The 18,684-nt window shown below is 38.1% G+C and overlaps 1 protein-coding gene across 4 annotated transcripts in view; it reads right to left on the bottom strand.

Annotated features, from left to right (window-relative positions):
* diaph3 (diaphanous-related formin 3) overlaps positions 1-18,684 on the bottom strand; it is a 250,472-nt gene that overhangs the window by 103,781 nt on the left and 128,007 nt on the right. For all 4 annotated transcript variants that reach the window (XM_043251235.1, XM_043251238.1, XM_043251236.1 and 1 more), the window contains 2 exons: positions 3,469-3,564; positions 2,276-2,370 (listed from right to left, as the gene is read on the bottom strand). In XM_043251235.1, the coding sequence (XP_043107170.1) occupies positions 2,276-2,370; positions 3,469-3,564 (191 nt within the window). The remainder of the gene's footprint in view (positions 1-2,275; positions 2,371-3,468; positions 3,565-18,684) is intronic.

Below are 18,684 nucleotides of genomic sequence, written 5' to 3'. Positions count from 1 at the left end.
CCGCCTAGTAAGAGGATATGATGTTGGATATTGTCAGCATATTTTAGAAAACTAATTGTTTACAACAACAAGGTGTTCCTGTGTTAAGCCTGGCTCAATTTAGCCCTGATCGTCCCCTCCTGAGAATCGGAGCGAAAATCTTGTTGAGTAGCTAGATTGCTCCCGATGTTCGCTGCAAATTATCTGCTAATGTAAGGTGTTCAAAGATAGAACTTTGCACCCCCTGATCTGTTCTCGCACAAATCAGGTCCCGGTCATATCAAATTATATTTAGGATTTACATCGGTGATGACGGCTATATGATTATGCCAGTATACCATATCCAGTTCGCGCCCGCAAAACAGCTGCTGTAACGGCTCTGTTAGATAGTGGAGATGGAGTTTTATAGTAACAGGACTGTATGAATGATATTGAAAACATATCACAACTGTAAGGAGAAAGAGAAGAGCTGGAGTGAAATCACCTCAGTTCTGAATGCACCGGGTGAGTACAGAAAGCTGCTAGCACTGAAATATCAATGATGACCTGCTGCGTGAGATCACATGTGGCGCTGCCTCTGGCATGATAATCCTAATAAAATCTTGTAGTGTGCGATGTGCGGCGTGCGCCACGATGTTGAAATCTTGTAGTGTGTGCATGTTTAAGATTCGAGGGAAGACAATCTGCAAAGAATCTCCTTATGTGTGCCGCAAGCAGACTTCTTAATCGCTTAGGATTTTAAAACTCCTGTAGTGTGAGCCCGGCTTTAGCATTTTTGTTCTCAGTATGACTTAAAAGTCTCATAGTTAGTGACCCTAACTAGTTTTAATGTTTGATTCACAATTTTTCCTCTGTAAGCATTTAGCAAGTTGCAAGTGTATAATGCCTAGTTTTTAAAAATCTTCTCAGGTTAAAAAGTTAGTGAATTCCAACCCGTTTTTGCCCAGATTATATATAACTTACACCCAGGATCCCACAATGGAAGTCCACAGATTTTCCTTTGCACATATAAAAAAAAAAAGTTGAAAAGGGAGTTGAAAGAAAAATCCACACCATTAGGCTAACACAGCTTCATGACAATATGTGGTTTTATTTCAAAGCAATGGTAAAACTATAGTGTTTTCGTTATCTATTTCAACATGTCTTTTCCTCTATCAGATGCTGTCAATCACCAGTAAAGCCTATCTTATAAAAGGCAAATGCTAAGAAAAAAAATACATAAAATAAATGTTTTAGCAGCAATTTAATCATTTTAATGCATGCAATCATGTGAACATGTCTATCCACATTGCATGTTCTCTCAACCTCTTGTGTATCCTTGTCATTCTCCATGAGATCATTAAATCACAGTTATAAATCTCCAGCAAATCTTATTTATTATCGAATTGTGGTCTTGTTATTTTTAAGTCAAATCTGTACCTCCTAGTACTACAATATATATGCACTTTTAATTAGCTGCTTGACTGTGGGGGTTCAAATAGATATTATTTGACAGGTAGCACCTCTCTCAAGCCTCTGACTTCAAAAGGAAAAACTCTGAAGCTTCATATGACCATACAGGAACACCAAATGGCCACTTCATTAGTGCACATGAACATGAGCCTAATAGATGGATGGCCCCTTTTGTCTATGTTCAACATGAAATATAAAGTATAGATGCAGAGGGCTATTTCTGCAGTTCCCATCTCAGTCATTAAGATAAATATGAGGCTGCTTTTAAGTGGTAAGCAGTATAAAATAAAGCCCTGTTATGGATCTTAAGTAGTGGATATTTTAAAACTATAATAGTAAATGAGAACCTGCTGGGCACTAAGCTACTAAAGAATACATAAAGCTCAGCCTCGCATCAGTGCTGAATGATAAAAGGCAGGGGCAAATCAAAGAGAGAGAATGTTTAATGTATTTATAAAACAAAAATGAAATATATGCATTTAAACCTTGCGATAGTAGAAAAGTGTCAAGCAGAAGAATCTGGTAAAGTATTCTATGATGGGCTTAATAAAAAAACCTAAACCATATTATATATATATGTGACGTGGTCAGAGTATTCCTCGCACAGATCCTGTCCTTCATAATAATAGCAGATAATTTATTTTGATGTGTGTGAGACATATTAGTAAAGCTTTTCAGAATTACTAAGTATTGGTTAAACAAGCATCCTATAACACTCTATATATGGGGAAACCGTTAACTGTTCTGCTGAAAAATGTAACCTGAATTGCTTACATTTGTGGCTACCCTCTCTGAACATGGGCATGCTTGAAAGGTCATGAATGGTGATGAGAGGTGATGTTACCTGGATCATAGGCTCAGTCAGCTGATCCTCGTCCACATCTAAAATCATTCTCCTGATCTCCTCATAGGGCATACGGAACGACCCCAGGAAAATAGCTAAGGTAACAAGAGAGACAGAGTTTACATCAAAAACTCCCTGCCGTAACTCATCAACAGGCCACACAATCTCTGTCTTGTGCGCATGTGTGTCCACCGCATGGTGATAAAGAAAGAATGAGCTTTACGTCGCCTGCATTTGAAACTCACTTCAACTTGTCGCCAGATGAGGCACTGTATCAAGATAACATTCATATATCAAGACAACAGGGTTTTCACCTCTGCCTGCATTTGTCACAAATACTCACAATTCCTGAGCTAAAATCTGATTTCAAAAGAATGGCAATAAAGGGAAGGTAAAAGGAGGAGCAAGTGAATGACAGAAGAGCGAAAAATGGCCAGTGATCTGACTGGAAGGGTGTTCAGCTGGGACAGGAACATTTCATTTCTATCATTCCCATTTATTACAAAACTCTGCTTATTGCCATGGAGGCACTTGGACAAATGAATTAGTGTGAATGCAGGCAAATGAAAACAGAGAAAAAGCAAACGGGAGATAAATCTGTTTAAACACAGATGCAAAGGCAAGTGTCTTTGAAAGATGGAAAGACAGAGAGAAGACGCTATATAACAGCACAAGGGCAGGTGTTATTGTGTACCTCAAGGTTCTGAGAAAGAAAAAGGAAGGACACAAGGGAAAAAGGACACATGAAAACATACCTTTCTACACAGTCAGAGCAGTACGGAAATAACTTTTTAATACTGTTTTCAAAACAACATGAAAAAAAGAGGGGTGAAAAAAGGAAAAGTCTGAAAGCTCATTTGCACTATATTTGTCATTGTTGGTCTATGTGCATGCTACGCTTTTTTTTTTGTAATGGGTTTTTTTGCATATTGCGTGTGAGTGCCTGATTCTTGTTGATATTGCTAAAAAAACATAAAAATAACAATAAACATTTATCTTAAAGACACTTGCTTACATTACATTAAATAGACACTTTTATTCAAAGTGGCTTAAAACAAGGACAATTAACGCTTGTCAAACCAAACAGCAAAAAACCTTGACTACCAGAAAAACCCCTAAATAAAACCAAACAATTAATAATAAAGTAAAAAAAAAAAAACAACGAATCAAATCAAATACTGGATAACACTCACAGAGGTTCTGTGCTATCTTCGGGTCCAATACTTTCAGCTCTTTGACTCTCTTTTTGATGGATTTCTTCTCCTCTAGTTCCTCCTCTTCTCGTCGACCTGAAAATCATCATCACCACAATTTATTACCACACCCAAGTACATGCATGCAGAAAACAAAAAATAGCAGTGTGAACAAGCAGATTCACAAAAAGACAGTGGCAAAACTGACACAGAGCTTGAAGCATACTAATGGGCTAGAGCAGCAGGAACACATCACTCTGTGCTTAATTTTTCTCCATTACTGTCAATCACATGTGGGAAAGAAGCTAACATTTCATGTTAAACACCACTGAACAGAAAACACTGAATAATTAAAGAGAAAAGCCTTAAGGAAAATGCACTTAATGAGGACCCTTGGGGTTCTGTGATATGTTGACCTCTCGGGGTCAGATGATGAGCAGAATGGCATTGCGTAAACATGTTTGTATGTTGCCAAGACAAATGGAGAGTGATGCAATGTGTGCTGGATGGAAAATGGCACACTTTCAAACACCTGTAATGCTAAAAAAAATGCTTTAATTTGAACACATGTAGCTTAAATGTAAACTTGTCTACAATGGCCAAAAACACTAAGTGCATTGGTACAATTTGAGCATCTGTACAGTGCCCAAAAACACTTAAATTTAAATTCATCTTTGGTATTCCCAAATCCACTAAGTAGGTAAAATTAATTTGAAGTTCACTTCAATGCCTAAAAATTCTGTCCAGGTAGGTCGTTTCAATTTGAACATGCCTAAAACCGTCTAGGTAGATCATTAGGGTTTGAGGCAGAGCCAATGAGTGTGTAATGGTCATGCTGAGAGAGTAAGGGGATTGGTCTTTGGCAAGACAGCTGTGAAGAATGAGATTAGAGCCACACAGCTGTGATGACTGTAGTAAATGGGGTCATACTCTCTCTGTCCTGTGTGTGCACGCACACGCTTAAGCATGGAGATTTTAGGAAAGAAGCTAGATATTTTGATACCATCTTTCTCTGTTTTTTGTGTGGCTTTTAAAACAAATAAAACATGGGAGGCAACACAGAGGTGACTGGCTAACAGGTTAAACAGCACCCTCTTCAGATCTCAGAAAAGAGATAGTGAGTGATGAATAAAAATAAAAAAAGAGAAAAGAGATGAGGAGAGGAGCAGATGGAAAGCAGGGGGTTTCAATACAAGTTTAATTATTTAAGACACCAGATTAAGAGAAGTAAACGCAGGTCTCCGGAGAGAAGTGCATAATTGTCTTGTGCACTAATTAACACGGCTGTCTGGATGCAAACTTGAAAAACACAGGAGCAGGGTTAATCTAAAGGAAAAGAACCCTATTCACATTGATGCATAGGTAAACCACAACAGCATGAGCCTGCCTTTTATATTCACATAGAAATGACAGTGATTACAAAAGAAAGTCAAACTAACTAGATAACATCTTATAAGTCCCACAGGTTATACAATCACCAGCTATGTTTTAACCTAGTATGCTGCCTACCTAAGAGCATAGGTGCAAGGCAACAGGACAAAAGTGACACCTTTTGGTCAATCTAAGGCACCAGTATATGTATTAGCAAAAAAAGACAATTCCGGAAGCCTTTCAAATATTTTTTTTTCTTATGTAAAAGAAAATAATACTGTGAAATAGTTTTGCCACTTTCCAATTTGAAATTGTAGTTTATTTCTGTGACAGAAAACCTACATTTTCAGATTTCCGGGTCACATGATTTCTTTTAGAAATATACTGATTTGATACTCAAGAAATATTTCTATTTTTTTTTTTTTTGAACAGTAGTTGTAAAAACAAATTCAATTCAATTTAATTTGTTAAAAATTAAAAAGTAAAATTTTTATAGGGATGCCACCTTACAATGAATTTTTCTATGTAGGAAAGTAGACAAGAAGCAAGGCAAGAAGTCAGAATGCGGGAGGGGCTTGAGTTATGAGGGAGGGGCTACATGCAGAAATGTTTTTTTTTTTTTTTATAAAAAATCACTTCTCGCACTTACTGTACTTGAGTGGCTCTTCCACAGTTTCACTCTCCTCAGACACTTCAGTGAGCAGAGAAGGAATGGAAAAGATAGAAAATAGAACAAGAATGCAAATAACAGAATCAGAGACAGCAGCCAACAGAAAGAGACAGTCAAAGCCAGAAAAACAAAAGAAAATGAGACAGAATTGGAAAAATGAGCCCGAAGACCAAGAGAAAGTAGAGACGTGATTTCTCATTAAATTCCACAATTAATTGTTAATTATGCTAAAACTCTGGAGCGGACAAATTTGATTTGCAGAATTGTGGGATGGCTAAAACTTGAGAAAGTAAAACCCTAAAGAACTAATTGTAATCAGTTGGCAAGATGGAGGAAGATCATTAAAGATTCATATTCTCTATGTAATTGGAACAAATTGGCTGATTTATCCTGTATATCACATGCAGATCTCTAAGACCAATTCAAACACTGACAGATGTAGCACATGAAATGCATGACAGCATGTGCTTTTCCGATCATTCCAAGCCTGTGATGTACAGATATAGGGCACTAAGTGAACGTGAACTCTAAAAACACAAGAGTCTGTGAACAGCTAGAATATCGATTTAAAAGCACGGCCCTCTCACCGCCCCTCCATCTAGCCATTCCATTCAGATCACCCCTTTTCTACAGAAGGAGAAGAAAGCAACTGTGTGTGGGATAAAGATATGCAGTATTGATCTCTTCATCATGACTAACAGCCGTGCCATCAAAACCGTGCCCATTCATTACACACACACAGCACATACACACTAAACACGTATGCAAGTCAGATGATACATGATTCACGATGTCTCAGAAGCACACAAAACCAAAGTACGTGCAACAGCCTTCACTGCTCGAGTGTATGGCTAATTTATGATATTATGGCCTCTTTAAAGCATCTAAGGATTGTGTTTTTCTTGCCTTTGAATGGGAAAGCATGTTTAAAGAATTCATTTCTTAAAGGAATAGTTCAATAGATTCAGCAACTCTTTTTGAATTAGTGCAGAAAATAACCTGTATCCAACAAAAATGTTTTGTTCACCTCAAAATAATGAAACACTGTATCAACAATGTATGAATGCAATTGTAAAAATCAGACATTTTCTGCTTTCTGACAATGCATTCTCTATTTAAAATCAACATATTTGAGTTAGAATAGTATGAACTAGTGCTGTCAAATGATCAATCGCAATCGCATTTGTTTACAATATACGCGATTAATCATAATTAATCATTTGACAGCGCTAGTAGAAACACAAAGAGGCTGTAAAAGCAGTCTGGTGAGTAGGTGCGTTATGCCATTTGTCGATTCTGAGTATAACCTGTATTCATAAACCTGCAGATTCAGCTGCACCAAACTGAACTATAGATTGCCTCACTTACAACCACAGCTGATTAATATTAAACAGACAAATACATCTTGACGCAGACAAAGAACAGTGCTTTAAAGGTCTTTCAGACAGGTCATTTTTCACATACTATGTACTATACTGTCACCATATTAAAGGGCACATTAAAAGGCCAAACAAAAGTCACTAAACATCTTTAAAAGCTCTTTGAAAGAGCACTTGGGTTTGCAGTTTGCCTGTTGAGTGAAGTTGCAGCGAGAACGGCAGCGCTGCAGATCTAAGCCAATTCTGTGATTCCTGCCACACAGTTGTAGTGAGAAGTCGTTAACCCCATCAATTAACATTTAGATCGCTAATGAAAGGGCAACTGACATGAAATGGTCTAACATGGTGTCTTCAAATGTCAAGAAGACTATATATATCTAATGAAGGACCGGCAGTGATGCAGATGAGAGGGTCAATACCAAAGTATCTCGCATAGAAAAAGAAGCCGTGTGCTATAAACTGAGCTACTGATGAAATGGGTTACCGTGTACTGTTCACATCATATACAGTATTTAGTAGAGCCTATACTCTTCGGTATGCCGTCGGCAGGGCTCTCTTGAGCATCTGGGTTCAGGAAATTGACCTCCAAAACAAACTTCCCTCCCTCCTTACCTACCAAATAAGGCACACAATAACCTTCTCAATAAATAGCATAACAATCTACTTTCGGACAGAAGAGAAGGAGAAAGAGACTGATGATGATCTAGAAAAATGACATTTTATCATCTTCCCCACCCCCCAAATCTCCCTCTCTCTCTCCGTATGTCTGAGAGTTGTGTTAAAGAGAATGGGAGATGAAATAAACAGGGATTGAAAGGGAATGAGGGATGGGCTGTCAGGCCCATGAGACAGCCTCCAGTGTTCCAGCCCGTCTGATCAAGGGCTGCTTAATCATGCCCACAACATTACTGCAATGTTACTGCAGCATCGATACTGTGAAGCCAAGCTAAAGCGCTCATTTCACCAACATCAATCTATGTCTTTTTCCTCAGTCAGCATACGGACGAAAACATTTGTAATCAGACCAACAAACTTGTACAGATGCGCTGAGAAAAATAACTATAAAAGCTGGCAGGGGTGCCTCAGTGTGTTAAGCTCCGATATGTAAGTTACTTTAAACAAAAGCATCTGCAAAACAACAAAAAAGCATGTGCTTTGAAACTGCAAATGATAAACTTTAGTAACAGTTGCTGGCTCCGTGAATCGCATGAACGCTCAAGCACGGGTCTCTCTGGCATTTTCAAGAATCCACACTAAAGCCCACATTAAAAAGAGATTAAACCATCTGTAGAAATGAAATGAGGAGACATGCAATGATTATCATGATAAAGTGCATATTTATGATTGGTGATTTGGTGCCGGAGCTGGCAGGCCGGATTGTGTGCGTTTCCAATAATGCTCCAGTATTTGTAGAGATTTGTACGAGTAATAAGACGGGGCCGCAGGGAGACAGTCATCAAAGGACCTGGCAAAAGAAAAAGCCTGTAATGCTACAGAAAACCCAACACTAATTAAACACTCTCCTCCTGTTTTTGTCCATCTCAATCTTGCTTGGATTCTCTGTGCTGAACCTCTCGGTCTATCCGCCCATCTCCAGCTGTCATCCACGAGTTTCTGTTTTTCCTTACACTATCCTGTCTTCTGTCTTTTCATTTGCTTGCTCTGTCCACCCAGACAGCCTTCCCTGGCAAGTTTAAAGTTTAGCTGTGAAACAGGATGTGCAGTTTGTGGTCTGAATTAGAAGAGACTTGAGATTCTAGACAGAAGACAGACAGCGAAGACATATAGTCATAAAAAGCTGAAGGAAGTCAAATCAATTTTATTCTACAGGGAAAAGAAATTAATTAAAATAATGTTTCATATAATCTAATGTAGTTTACAAGCATACTGCTCAATAATAAATATTTAATAGATTTTTATCGCAAGCATAATAATTGTATAAACGCATTTGATAATACATATTTAAAAATCAAGGCTAAAACATTAAATTGAATACTATATGCAGCCCAGCCAGCGATTGGAAAAATGTTTAAGACCACTAGATAATGACTCAAATAAAGAATTCAAAAATGAAAAAAAAATAAATTATATTATGGGATGTTCTTCTATACTTTCTCATGACTAAAATGACAATGGTTTTGGGGTGAAAGCTTTACCATGGCAGAGTCCATTAAAAGCATGTGTCACCTGCGAGAGCCCCGTGCTCACTCAAATATTTCTCTGCAGTGTTAACGCACATATTCTCCATGCAAAAAAACACACACAAAGAGAGTGGGGGAAAAAAAAAAAACATTTCATCCAGTTTTTCCCTCTTTATTTCATTCTCTCCATCAGGGCGCGATAAGTGGATGAGAGGGAAAACAGGTCTATTATCAATTCCTCATTGCAAAAAGGGAAAGGACGAAGCGTGGATGAAAAATCATCTTTGCAAAATAAAGTCGCGGCTGCAAATGTATTTTAAACGAGCCGGTACATTACGCTACTGATGTAAGAGCCTCACACGGCAAATTGTAAATAAATTGCGCTGCTTTTATTACGAGACCGCTGCAAACAGAGAAAGAGAGAGAGGGGAAACAGGAAAGAATATTAGGAAATAAAGGAAACACTGATGCTGAGCTTCATTCTAAAAGAGAGAAAGAGCTTCATAAGAGCATATGAGATCAGAAGTAGATCATTCACTGTCTAATCTCACTGTTTGCCTCCACACACGCTCATCATTTATCACTCAACATCAACATCAATCTAAGCTCTATTACCCATGATCCTCTCCGACTAATCAACAGCTGGGTAAGACTTCTACTAACCTCTTTGACCTCTACGTTATCAATTGCTTTGCACGCACACACACACACACACACACACACACACACACACACACACACACACACACACACAAAGGTGACAATGAACAAAATAGCAATACTAAGACCTCAGAAAACATACGCAAAAAGAACAGAACATAAATTATTCCTCCATCTATTAAAGACAAGATTATTTTTCCACATTTCAACCAGCATCATAGTACTTTATTTATTTGTACAACAAATGATCTTTTAATCCCTTTACCTGACCTCAAATTCTTTCAGCTGGAACGATCATTCAACTCATCACTAGTTCATTTCTTTTTGATTATAAAAGCAAACAGGTCTCATTTAAACCTCAGTTAGTCTTGGATATGATTGTCACTTAAGAGGATTTGATGATGGGCACTCATGACTAAAAATTCAACAGAACCAAAAAAAATAAAAATAAGAAGCAATAGAACCACCTTGAAAAGGAAAGCAATTGCTGTTAGACAAAAAAAAGTACCATTATCTAGAGGGATGACCTTAAATATTTAATGAAACAAAAATAAGGCTCAAAGTTTAAAGTAACAAACACAAAAATAAAGATGTCAAAAGAATACCATTCAAATGTTTTGGATCAGTAAATATTTGAATGATTTTTTATAAAGTGTCTCCTATGCTCACTAATGCTGCATGTATTTGAAACAGCAATATTGTGAGATAGTCATACAACTGAAAGGTCTTCAGTTCATTTCATTTAGGAGACGATAAAGACCTAAAACTCATTTTAAATGACAAAAACAATGACGAAAATCTATTGACATTTTCATCAATAAATAAAAACAAGACAAAAATGTTAGGGAGGGATGATTTGGAATAAGATTCATTCAGAACGAATTTGCTGCGTGGTTTAGAGGTGAGATGCATTTAACTGTATCGCAGCCTATCGATCTATCATGTGGGACACAGGCTAACATACACTTGCTGCACATCTCATAAATTGCTCAAAAATGTCAATATGTGGGAGTAGGAGAAGAGCATGAATGTGGATAAATCTGACGATGCAAGAGAGAACTCAATTCATTCCGGTATCTGAGCACAGAAACTGAAACATACACATACAGAGAGTGCGTCTTTTGAACGGAGAATTACACGCAAAATGAAGTTGTGTAGTCCATTTTGAAAGCATTCACATAAACAGAGCCGCATAGTCTTAAGTGAACGTAAACGGTAGGGAGAACATGAAACACTGAATTCATTGCATTCAGTTTTAAAGGGATCCCAGACTAATTTAGTTGCTATTGTCCAAGTCACTGATGTTAATCGAGCAACAAAAGAAAATCACTTGCTGCTCTTGACTGAATCACTTAATACTTAGTAGCCCTAAAGATTCATCTAAATTTATTTATAGAAATAAAATATGTATGTTTGAAAGAATAAATCACATGGTAAACAAGTTGTTATAAAGAGTGAATGATTAACCTATATGACCAATGGTATTTTATTAAAAAGAAGAACAAGATCTTGTTCCGGTTATACTGTTATTTTAATCTAACTTCATGTTGTGTGACCCCAGGTAAATCAGCGTCTATCGTGATAAAACCTGATATCAAACCTAAACAATGAGTTTGAAAGTTTTAGAAAAAACGTTTAATAAATGCATTACAATGCAACAAAACCCATTACATTTTAGACAATTAAAACATGACTAAAACTAAATGCCATTTTTGTCAAAAGATCAAAAAAAGGATGAAAAGTGTCATGCGATCTTTCTGAAATCACTTTAATATGCTGAATTGCTGCTTAAGAATCTTTTTTTTATTATGGTCAATGCTAAAAACGTTTTGTGGAGCTTTTTTTGTGGAAACTTAGGTTACATGTTTTAGGGAGTCCTTGTTACAGTGTAATTATACATGTAGAGTAATATTAATTAACTACATGTACTTGCTGCATGGTAAGGTGTAGGAATAGTGTTTGGCTCAGTGTTATTTTCATGTAATTATTCAATAAATTGTTATTATAATAGTAAGTACATACAATATGAGTGACAAAAACACCCTAAAATAAAGTGTTACAGATTCCTTTTTTCCCCCTCAGCATTCTTTGACAAACAAAGAATAAACAGTAATAAACTAATATTATAAATGTCTTTACAATCACTCAGTATGCATCCTTGCTGAATAAATGTTTTCAGTTCATTCATTTTGTTGTATTACTGTCTCAATTAATTGCAGTCTTGGTATAAGCATAAGCATAAGTATAAGCAACGTCTTAACCAAATAAAAAAATAAAAAAACTCTTATCAACCTCAAACTTTTTAGAAGTAATGTGATTTCTTTTTTCCTTTAGGACTACGCTTAAAAGCAAAATCAGGCCCACAGCTAAAGCTATATGTACAGCTGCACAACACTGTTTGTGAGCAAATATGCAGGTTGTAACCTGTATGGAAACATGCAAGCAATGTGAAATAACAGTGGCCTAATGCAATAGAGCCAGAGCCAGATTTAGGAAGACAGTACATGTGTGTATGTGTAAGAGTGAGATGTGAGAATGGAGCATCCTGCTGCTATCACCCTGGGGTCCGACACAAAAGAGCCAAACTAGATTAAAGGCTTTAGAGGTAATTCTGCCTGCTAATTTCAACACACAGTGAATGAATGAGAGCGTGTTGATAAAGCAAGTCCATTGTTAATTTCATATATAACAGCTAAATAAAAATAGGCGAGTGTGACCGATCAAGAAAATGGACTGAATGCCAGCGATATCTCTCTCTTAAACACACACAAACAGCTGAGATCACACTAAAGCACACATTCTGTCAGCAATACCCTATTATAATGTGAATAGTTTACATAGTTGTAGACATCACCCTTAATGATCTCATTTAAGTCCTTTTTTGTTTTCTTGTGGCATCACTCTGAACAAATTCCTCTGTTCTATTTCCTGATTGCTATTTGTGGCTACTAAGCTACACTGTAAACTAATTATAGTGTCACGTTATTGTCAGAAAAAAAAAGTGAGAAAAAAGGCTATAGAAAGAAGTATGCCTCTAACACCTGACTTTTAAAACTTACACATTGTTCTCTTTCTCTCCTGTCTCTCTGCAACTCAGCTGCTCTGATCATTTGTTTGGGATTCTTCCCCATCTCTTTCAGCTGGTTCCTGGCCTGTTGTTATGTTACCTGAGAGCAGCTCGCCTAATTGGATGCCGCTGATTGCGTAACGGCTGATGGACTAAGGCCAGAGGTAGTCATTTGGCTGCACTTTTCCTGGTGACCATCTTAGTGAGGTGTTTCTAATGCTTTTGGGAGACACAGAAACACTGAGAGGTCTTGAGCTGTGATCCCTCCTCTAAAGAAAGCTGCAGGGAAATGCTTCTTGAGAGAAGATGAGAAACAGAGAATCAGAGAGAGCTCTGAAAAATAAGCAAACTTTTTGGACATCACTAGTCTCACTGTAATTACTGTAATGAAAATGTGGGAGAAGTACAGCTATAATTCTTGCAGTTGCTGGGAACTTAGGGCATTTAATTTATTATTTTTAGCTAAATTGTTTAACACCATTACTGTTATAATTTTGTTAGTTTTTGCATTGTATAAAAAGTAAACATTGTAATACAATACATTTTCAGATAATAATAATGATGATGATGATGATGATGATGATAATAATAATAATTTTACTATAAGGATAATAAGTTCCATTCACATTATAAACAATATATATATATATATATATATATATATATATATATATATATATATATATATATATATATATATATATATATATATATATATATATATATGCGCCATGTACAGGAAAAGATGAAACAAAATAAATGCATAACATTTAAGATGCCTTTTGATTGCAGTTGATTAAAATAATCCGCAAGTAAACGGCCAACATCAGGTCAAAGCCTCAGATGTCCAGCTGTGTCTGCATGAGTGACTTTGAAACAAACCATTCTTCACAGGCAGAGATAAAATGCTTGAAGGGTTGTAGTCCAATCACTCAGGAGAGGGTTATGACAGCCGTGCTCACTCCAGGGGTTCTTAAGGACTTCATTACCCATTAGTCATCAGTGTGACGGCCCCTGAAGCAGCGGTGGTCTTGTGGAACGTTGTGGCACATGTTGACGGAGTGCTGAGAGAGTGTGTGGAAGTGTTTTAATCCCTGGCCACTCTGGTGGGCTGTCACTGAATCGACCGGGGCGTTAGTGTCTGACAGGCTGATTAATAAGGAAAGAATGTGAGGGACCACACTGTCTTCCAACTACTCACACCCTGCTGTGATAAAACACAAAATCACAAATACTTCAAACCATAAGACGAGGATTGGAGGGGAGGTGCTGTCTGGAAACGCAACTTCTCAATAGTTCAAAAACAGAAACACAAATTTGGTCAGTCTTAAGTAAGTGAACACGAAACTAAGGCAATAAAACCAAAAGATACAGAGAGAAAACCATAAGAAATGGTTTTTAGATCAAAAATGGATTTCATCAAGAAACAGAGCAAACTAAACGGACTGAATCCAGAAGAACTGTGGCAATGCCTTAAAGTCTAATTTTCTTCATGTCACTCCAGACAAACTGAGTGACGATGAAATCAGATCTCCGTAAGGAGCACTGGCTGCTGTCATACAAAAATTTCACAGAATTATTATATAAATGGCATAAGGAATCATAATCTGATATTTCCTACTAACACGCTACAGCAAAAGAAATAAATAACTGACTTAAAAACATTTCTAGCTGGTAAAAATACTAGGTTTTCCAATAATTTTGGCCACCACTGTAATCTAATGTAATATCGTATAAAAAACCTATAATCCACCAAAATAAATTTGTTTGTGCTTGCCAAAGTAATCTGTTCATACACAGCAAGAACAGCACATACACATGGAGTGATTGGCAGAACCTCGTACTTGATTTCACGGTGATCTGGAAAACAGTGGAAATGTATTTGGTTATACATGTGGGATATCTTAGCGGTTAGACGCCTGATTACTCTTGGCGAAATGAAAGCACTTGCTTGATTTCACGGGTGTAGGCCAACACCAGTGTCTGAATCCTCTCGCAATCGTGGCACAAGCACGGATAGAGAGAGGGCGAAAAAAACAAATCATGGGAGTGAGTGAAACAGCTCCAAGCGTGGCTCATTTCATTATAGCCTGTGGCTGATGTACATAAACAGCTCGGCCATGAATATAATGCGAACTAAACATGTTTTTTGCTGCATTTGAAAATTAGGCCTCCATTTCCCATCTCTCTTTAAAGGACACCGGTGTCATCTGGATGAGAGATCACGTCCTAGTTGTCTGACCTGAATAACACACATATACACAATTAGCAGTGCTTGAAAAGAGCAGAGGCAGCTGAGGCAGAGAGAAAGTGTGGCGTAAACGAGACTGAGTGGATGCCTCTAATAATGGGCTGTGCATTTCTCGTCCATTAAGCCTGCGTTTCTCAATTGGAGGGCGTGGGGGACGATGGCGCAGCGTCCACTGAAGTGTTCATCAGTCTTCGGTGATCTAATTAACATGATAAGATGTGCCGTCCCACGGCTGTACCGAAGGTAAACGCAACAACCAGGCTGAACAAAACCCCCTAATCACACCGCTGCTCAAATGTTTGCTATCAGATCCCTGATAAACTTCTCCTACAAGGTATGATGGGGCAATTACAGTCACAACACTTGGCTGAATTAACAAATAATAGAGAAGCAGCCATTGATTAGATTAAAATTACCATCTGTTAACAGTGAGACGACACTGATCGGCGGTAAATTGGAACAAAGGCGCAGCACTCAGCTCGGATATATAAATCTATCTATCTATAATCATAGCACATTAACACACTCCACAGTCGGTGAGGTGTGCAGGTGTGTATGGCGAACAAGAGAGGTGATCCGCTCTAGACAATCAAGGGTTGTGATCACATCGGTGAGCGCAAGCAGCCAGGCCGAACCCCAGGCGCTCTGGGACAGAGAATGCAAGAACTGGGTTGTGTGAAATTAGACTTTTCAATCTATCCTCTTTCTCTTCTACCATACACCATCATGCAGAGCACCGCACGAAAAAACCAAAAAGAGACTGTGCAAATTTCAACGCTGTCTTTGGTTTTGCTTGCTTCTGCTGTTGTGGTTAGTTTGGGGGCGTAAATGGGTTGACTCGGGAGGTTTTAAAGCCCTGTAATGACAATCTACACCAGAGAAAAGCATTTAGTGTGATTTAAATAAGCTCTCCACAGGCTGAGCTGTGGCAGAGGTGAAGATTTTTACAGAACAATTTTCATTTTAACTAAAAGTGGGAAAAAGAACTTCTGAGGCATCCTTGATCAAAATATGAACGTAATGAGATGCAAAGAGAGCCAAGGGTGAATTCCAGAGGTGAAATACATAAATAACAATTCATTTTTACGGGCCTAGTGCGAGCGCTAGTCCAAAAATCAGAGTGCAAAAAAGGCCTGCCAGTTTATTCTTCACCACGTCTTCAAAATCAACAATCAATTCCGAGAACAAAGGTGAATCACTGTCTGGAAAATCTGGGTAACCTATGACAACCTCGTCTATCTTTCGTCTGAAAGGAGCAGAGACAAGAAACAGCATTTTAGTATTCCCTTCATTCTTCAAAAAATGCTAAATCCTCCTATTCTTTTCGCTCTGAGGTGCTTTGAGGTTGACCTTGAAACGGTGAGTCGTATGCGCAGGGAGTGCGAATGGCAAAGTCGTCGAGGGGCAGAGGTGCGAAAGAGGCAGGAAGTTCGGCGTGAGGCCTCTCTGATGCTGCATTAGGGATGCAGTTCCACATCCCGCAAAGCCAAAGGGAAATAAAAGGCAGGAAGGCTATTCAACAGCAACCAATTTAGAGGCCTCCAGGAGAGTCAGAGATGGGGACGAGTCTTAAAAACCCTGCCCCCTCAGAAATCCATCTTGGTGCGGCCATCTAATAAACAATTCCATTACCTGGCTTCCCCAGGTGAAATTAAATGTCATGGTTAAGTGTGACATGGAGAGGAGGGAAATCGGCACAACTCGGCAGAAATTTCATAGCAGTCATTATCTGAGGGTCCACACCGGAGCCCGGAGGCTTTCTGATTGATAACAAGGTCTCCACCGGCGTTTCACGACTACAAGCGACTGTAAAGTCTTACGGTTAAGTCCTGAATATTTTGATCATGTCGATCTACTGTTAAAGGGCATTCAAGCTAACACTGCTACAAATTGCTGGAGGTCACCATGCCTCAGTAGGTTGCTAGTAAATGCTCCAGCAGTAACCAACAGCATTAGAACATAGTTCACCAACAAAAAAGATGCTTAAAAAAAAACACATTAGTAATAATGGATTGGTTTATTTCGGATTCCCTCATCAACACTGTACACAGCAAAGTTCCGCTTTGTCACCTCAGAAGCTCAAATTACAAAACATAAAACTTCTTCACAACTGTTGTCTTATTGTTTTCTATGTTAAGAAGGAATGTGTGTGTATATACACTATATATTATTCAGCTTCTTAAGATTAACCTGCTACCAGTGTTGCAGAATTGAATTTGTCTGCAAACACAAGGAAGCTAGAATAAGATTAACTTCAAAGAGTAAATGTATTGTCCATATTTACATTTATTCATTTAGCATGCATTTTCATCCAAAGCGACTTACATATGTGCTTTGACAAGTAAAGCAGTACACTTTTTTTTTTTCTCGAAATAACTAAAAAGAATAAAATGATAGTAGAGAGTTAGTGTTAAGTGCTACGCATTTAATTTTAATTAATTTTACACTTTTTTGTTCTTAAGAAACTTCTGAATCCAGCCTCAAATTGACAACTGTTCCTGGAATCAGTTGACTCAGTCACTTCAGTGTGAATGTTCTTAAGATTGTGATGTTTTGGCAAGCTTGTTCACGTCATATCAGTTAAACTGGGTTGCACAGAAACCATACGCTTTGAAAGGAGCTGAGTCTATAGTGACTAACAAAATGAATTATGACTGACAGCCTCTTTCAAGAGGTGCAAAAATGTGCACCGAATCAAAATTATCCAGACACTTACACAGCCTCGATATTTTCACCAAAATGCTTTCATGTATCCACTTGAGAAACGTTAAGACATCAAACTGTGCACAGATGTTTTAAAAACCGCATTGATTTATCACCTATAGTAAACTGAAAGCTTAAAGAGCGTAATCACCTGCGAATGCTGTTCGAACGCTGGTTTTCATAGGGCTTCCTATTTCAGACAACCCGCTCGATCATGCTGAAAGGTTGTTGTTTGAGTCGGGTTGAGTCGTGTTTTGTGACAGCTAGATACTGTAAGTCCAGACTAAATCAGAAGAGCTGCAAAGGACTGCAGTGCAGAAGTTGCAGTGATTGATGATGGGCCTCTGAGGCTGACAGACTTCAGCCCTCTGGCAAAAACACAGGAAGCATCACCAGTTCCCCCTCTGCCATCTTCACACAAAAAGACGCCTTTGAGCATTTCGTTTTTATTTACTGAAAAATTAACTGTAAGGGACTCTTCCGAGACAGCGAGAGATCACAGCATTTACCAACAACTTCTGAAGTGTGGCTCTATAGACGGCGGGCTTGCAGAAGAGTTCAGTTAGTTTCTCCCTCCACTTATGCCGGCTCTGTCCTCTTTCAAAAGCATCAACACTTAACCTCAACAAGCTACACTTACCCTTTAAAATCAATCTCCCTTCTTCCTCAGATGAGTCAAAATTGTTGTCACAGTAGAGAGGTGTGATTAAGCACTGAATTTCTGTGATGTCTGGGTTCCCTCAAAATAAACTAAAAATGAGTGTTGTGCTAGTAGGAACAATATCAGTGCTAGTAGGAAAGCTAAAGTTTTCTATTCATTGAGAAGCAACAGAATATGACAGCACCAACAAAATGGGCTTTTCACTAAATAAGCAGTGTTTTGAAAAGCCATCTTGTTATATCTGCATTTGCCTGATTTTTAAATCAAAAACTTGCTATGACACCTGCTCCACAAAGTAGAACAAACTGCACGG

The sequence above is a fragment of the Puntigrus tetrazona genome, chromosome 11 (genome assembly GCF_018831695.1).
Source record: "Puntigrus tetrazona isolate hp1 chromosome 11, ASM1883169v1, whole genome shotgun sequence".
Taxonomy (NCBI): domain Eukaryota; kingdom Metazoa; phylum Chordata; class Actinopteri; order Cypriniformes; family Cyprinidae; genus Puntigrus; species Puntigrus tetrazona.
Note: the sequence above shows the minus strand (reverse complement) of the source record. Positions and strands in the feature narration are given on the sequence as shown.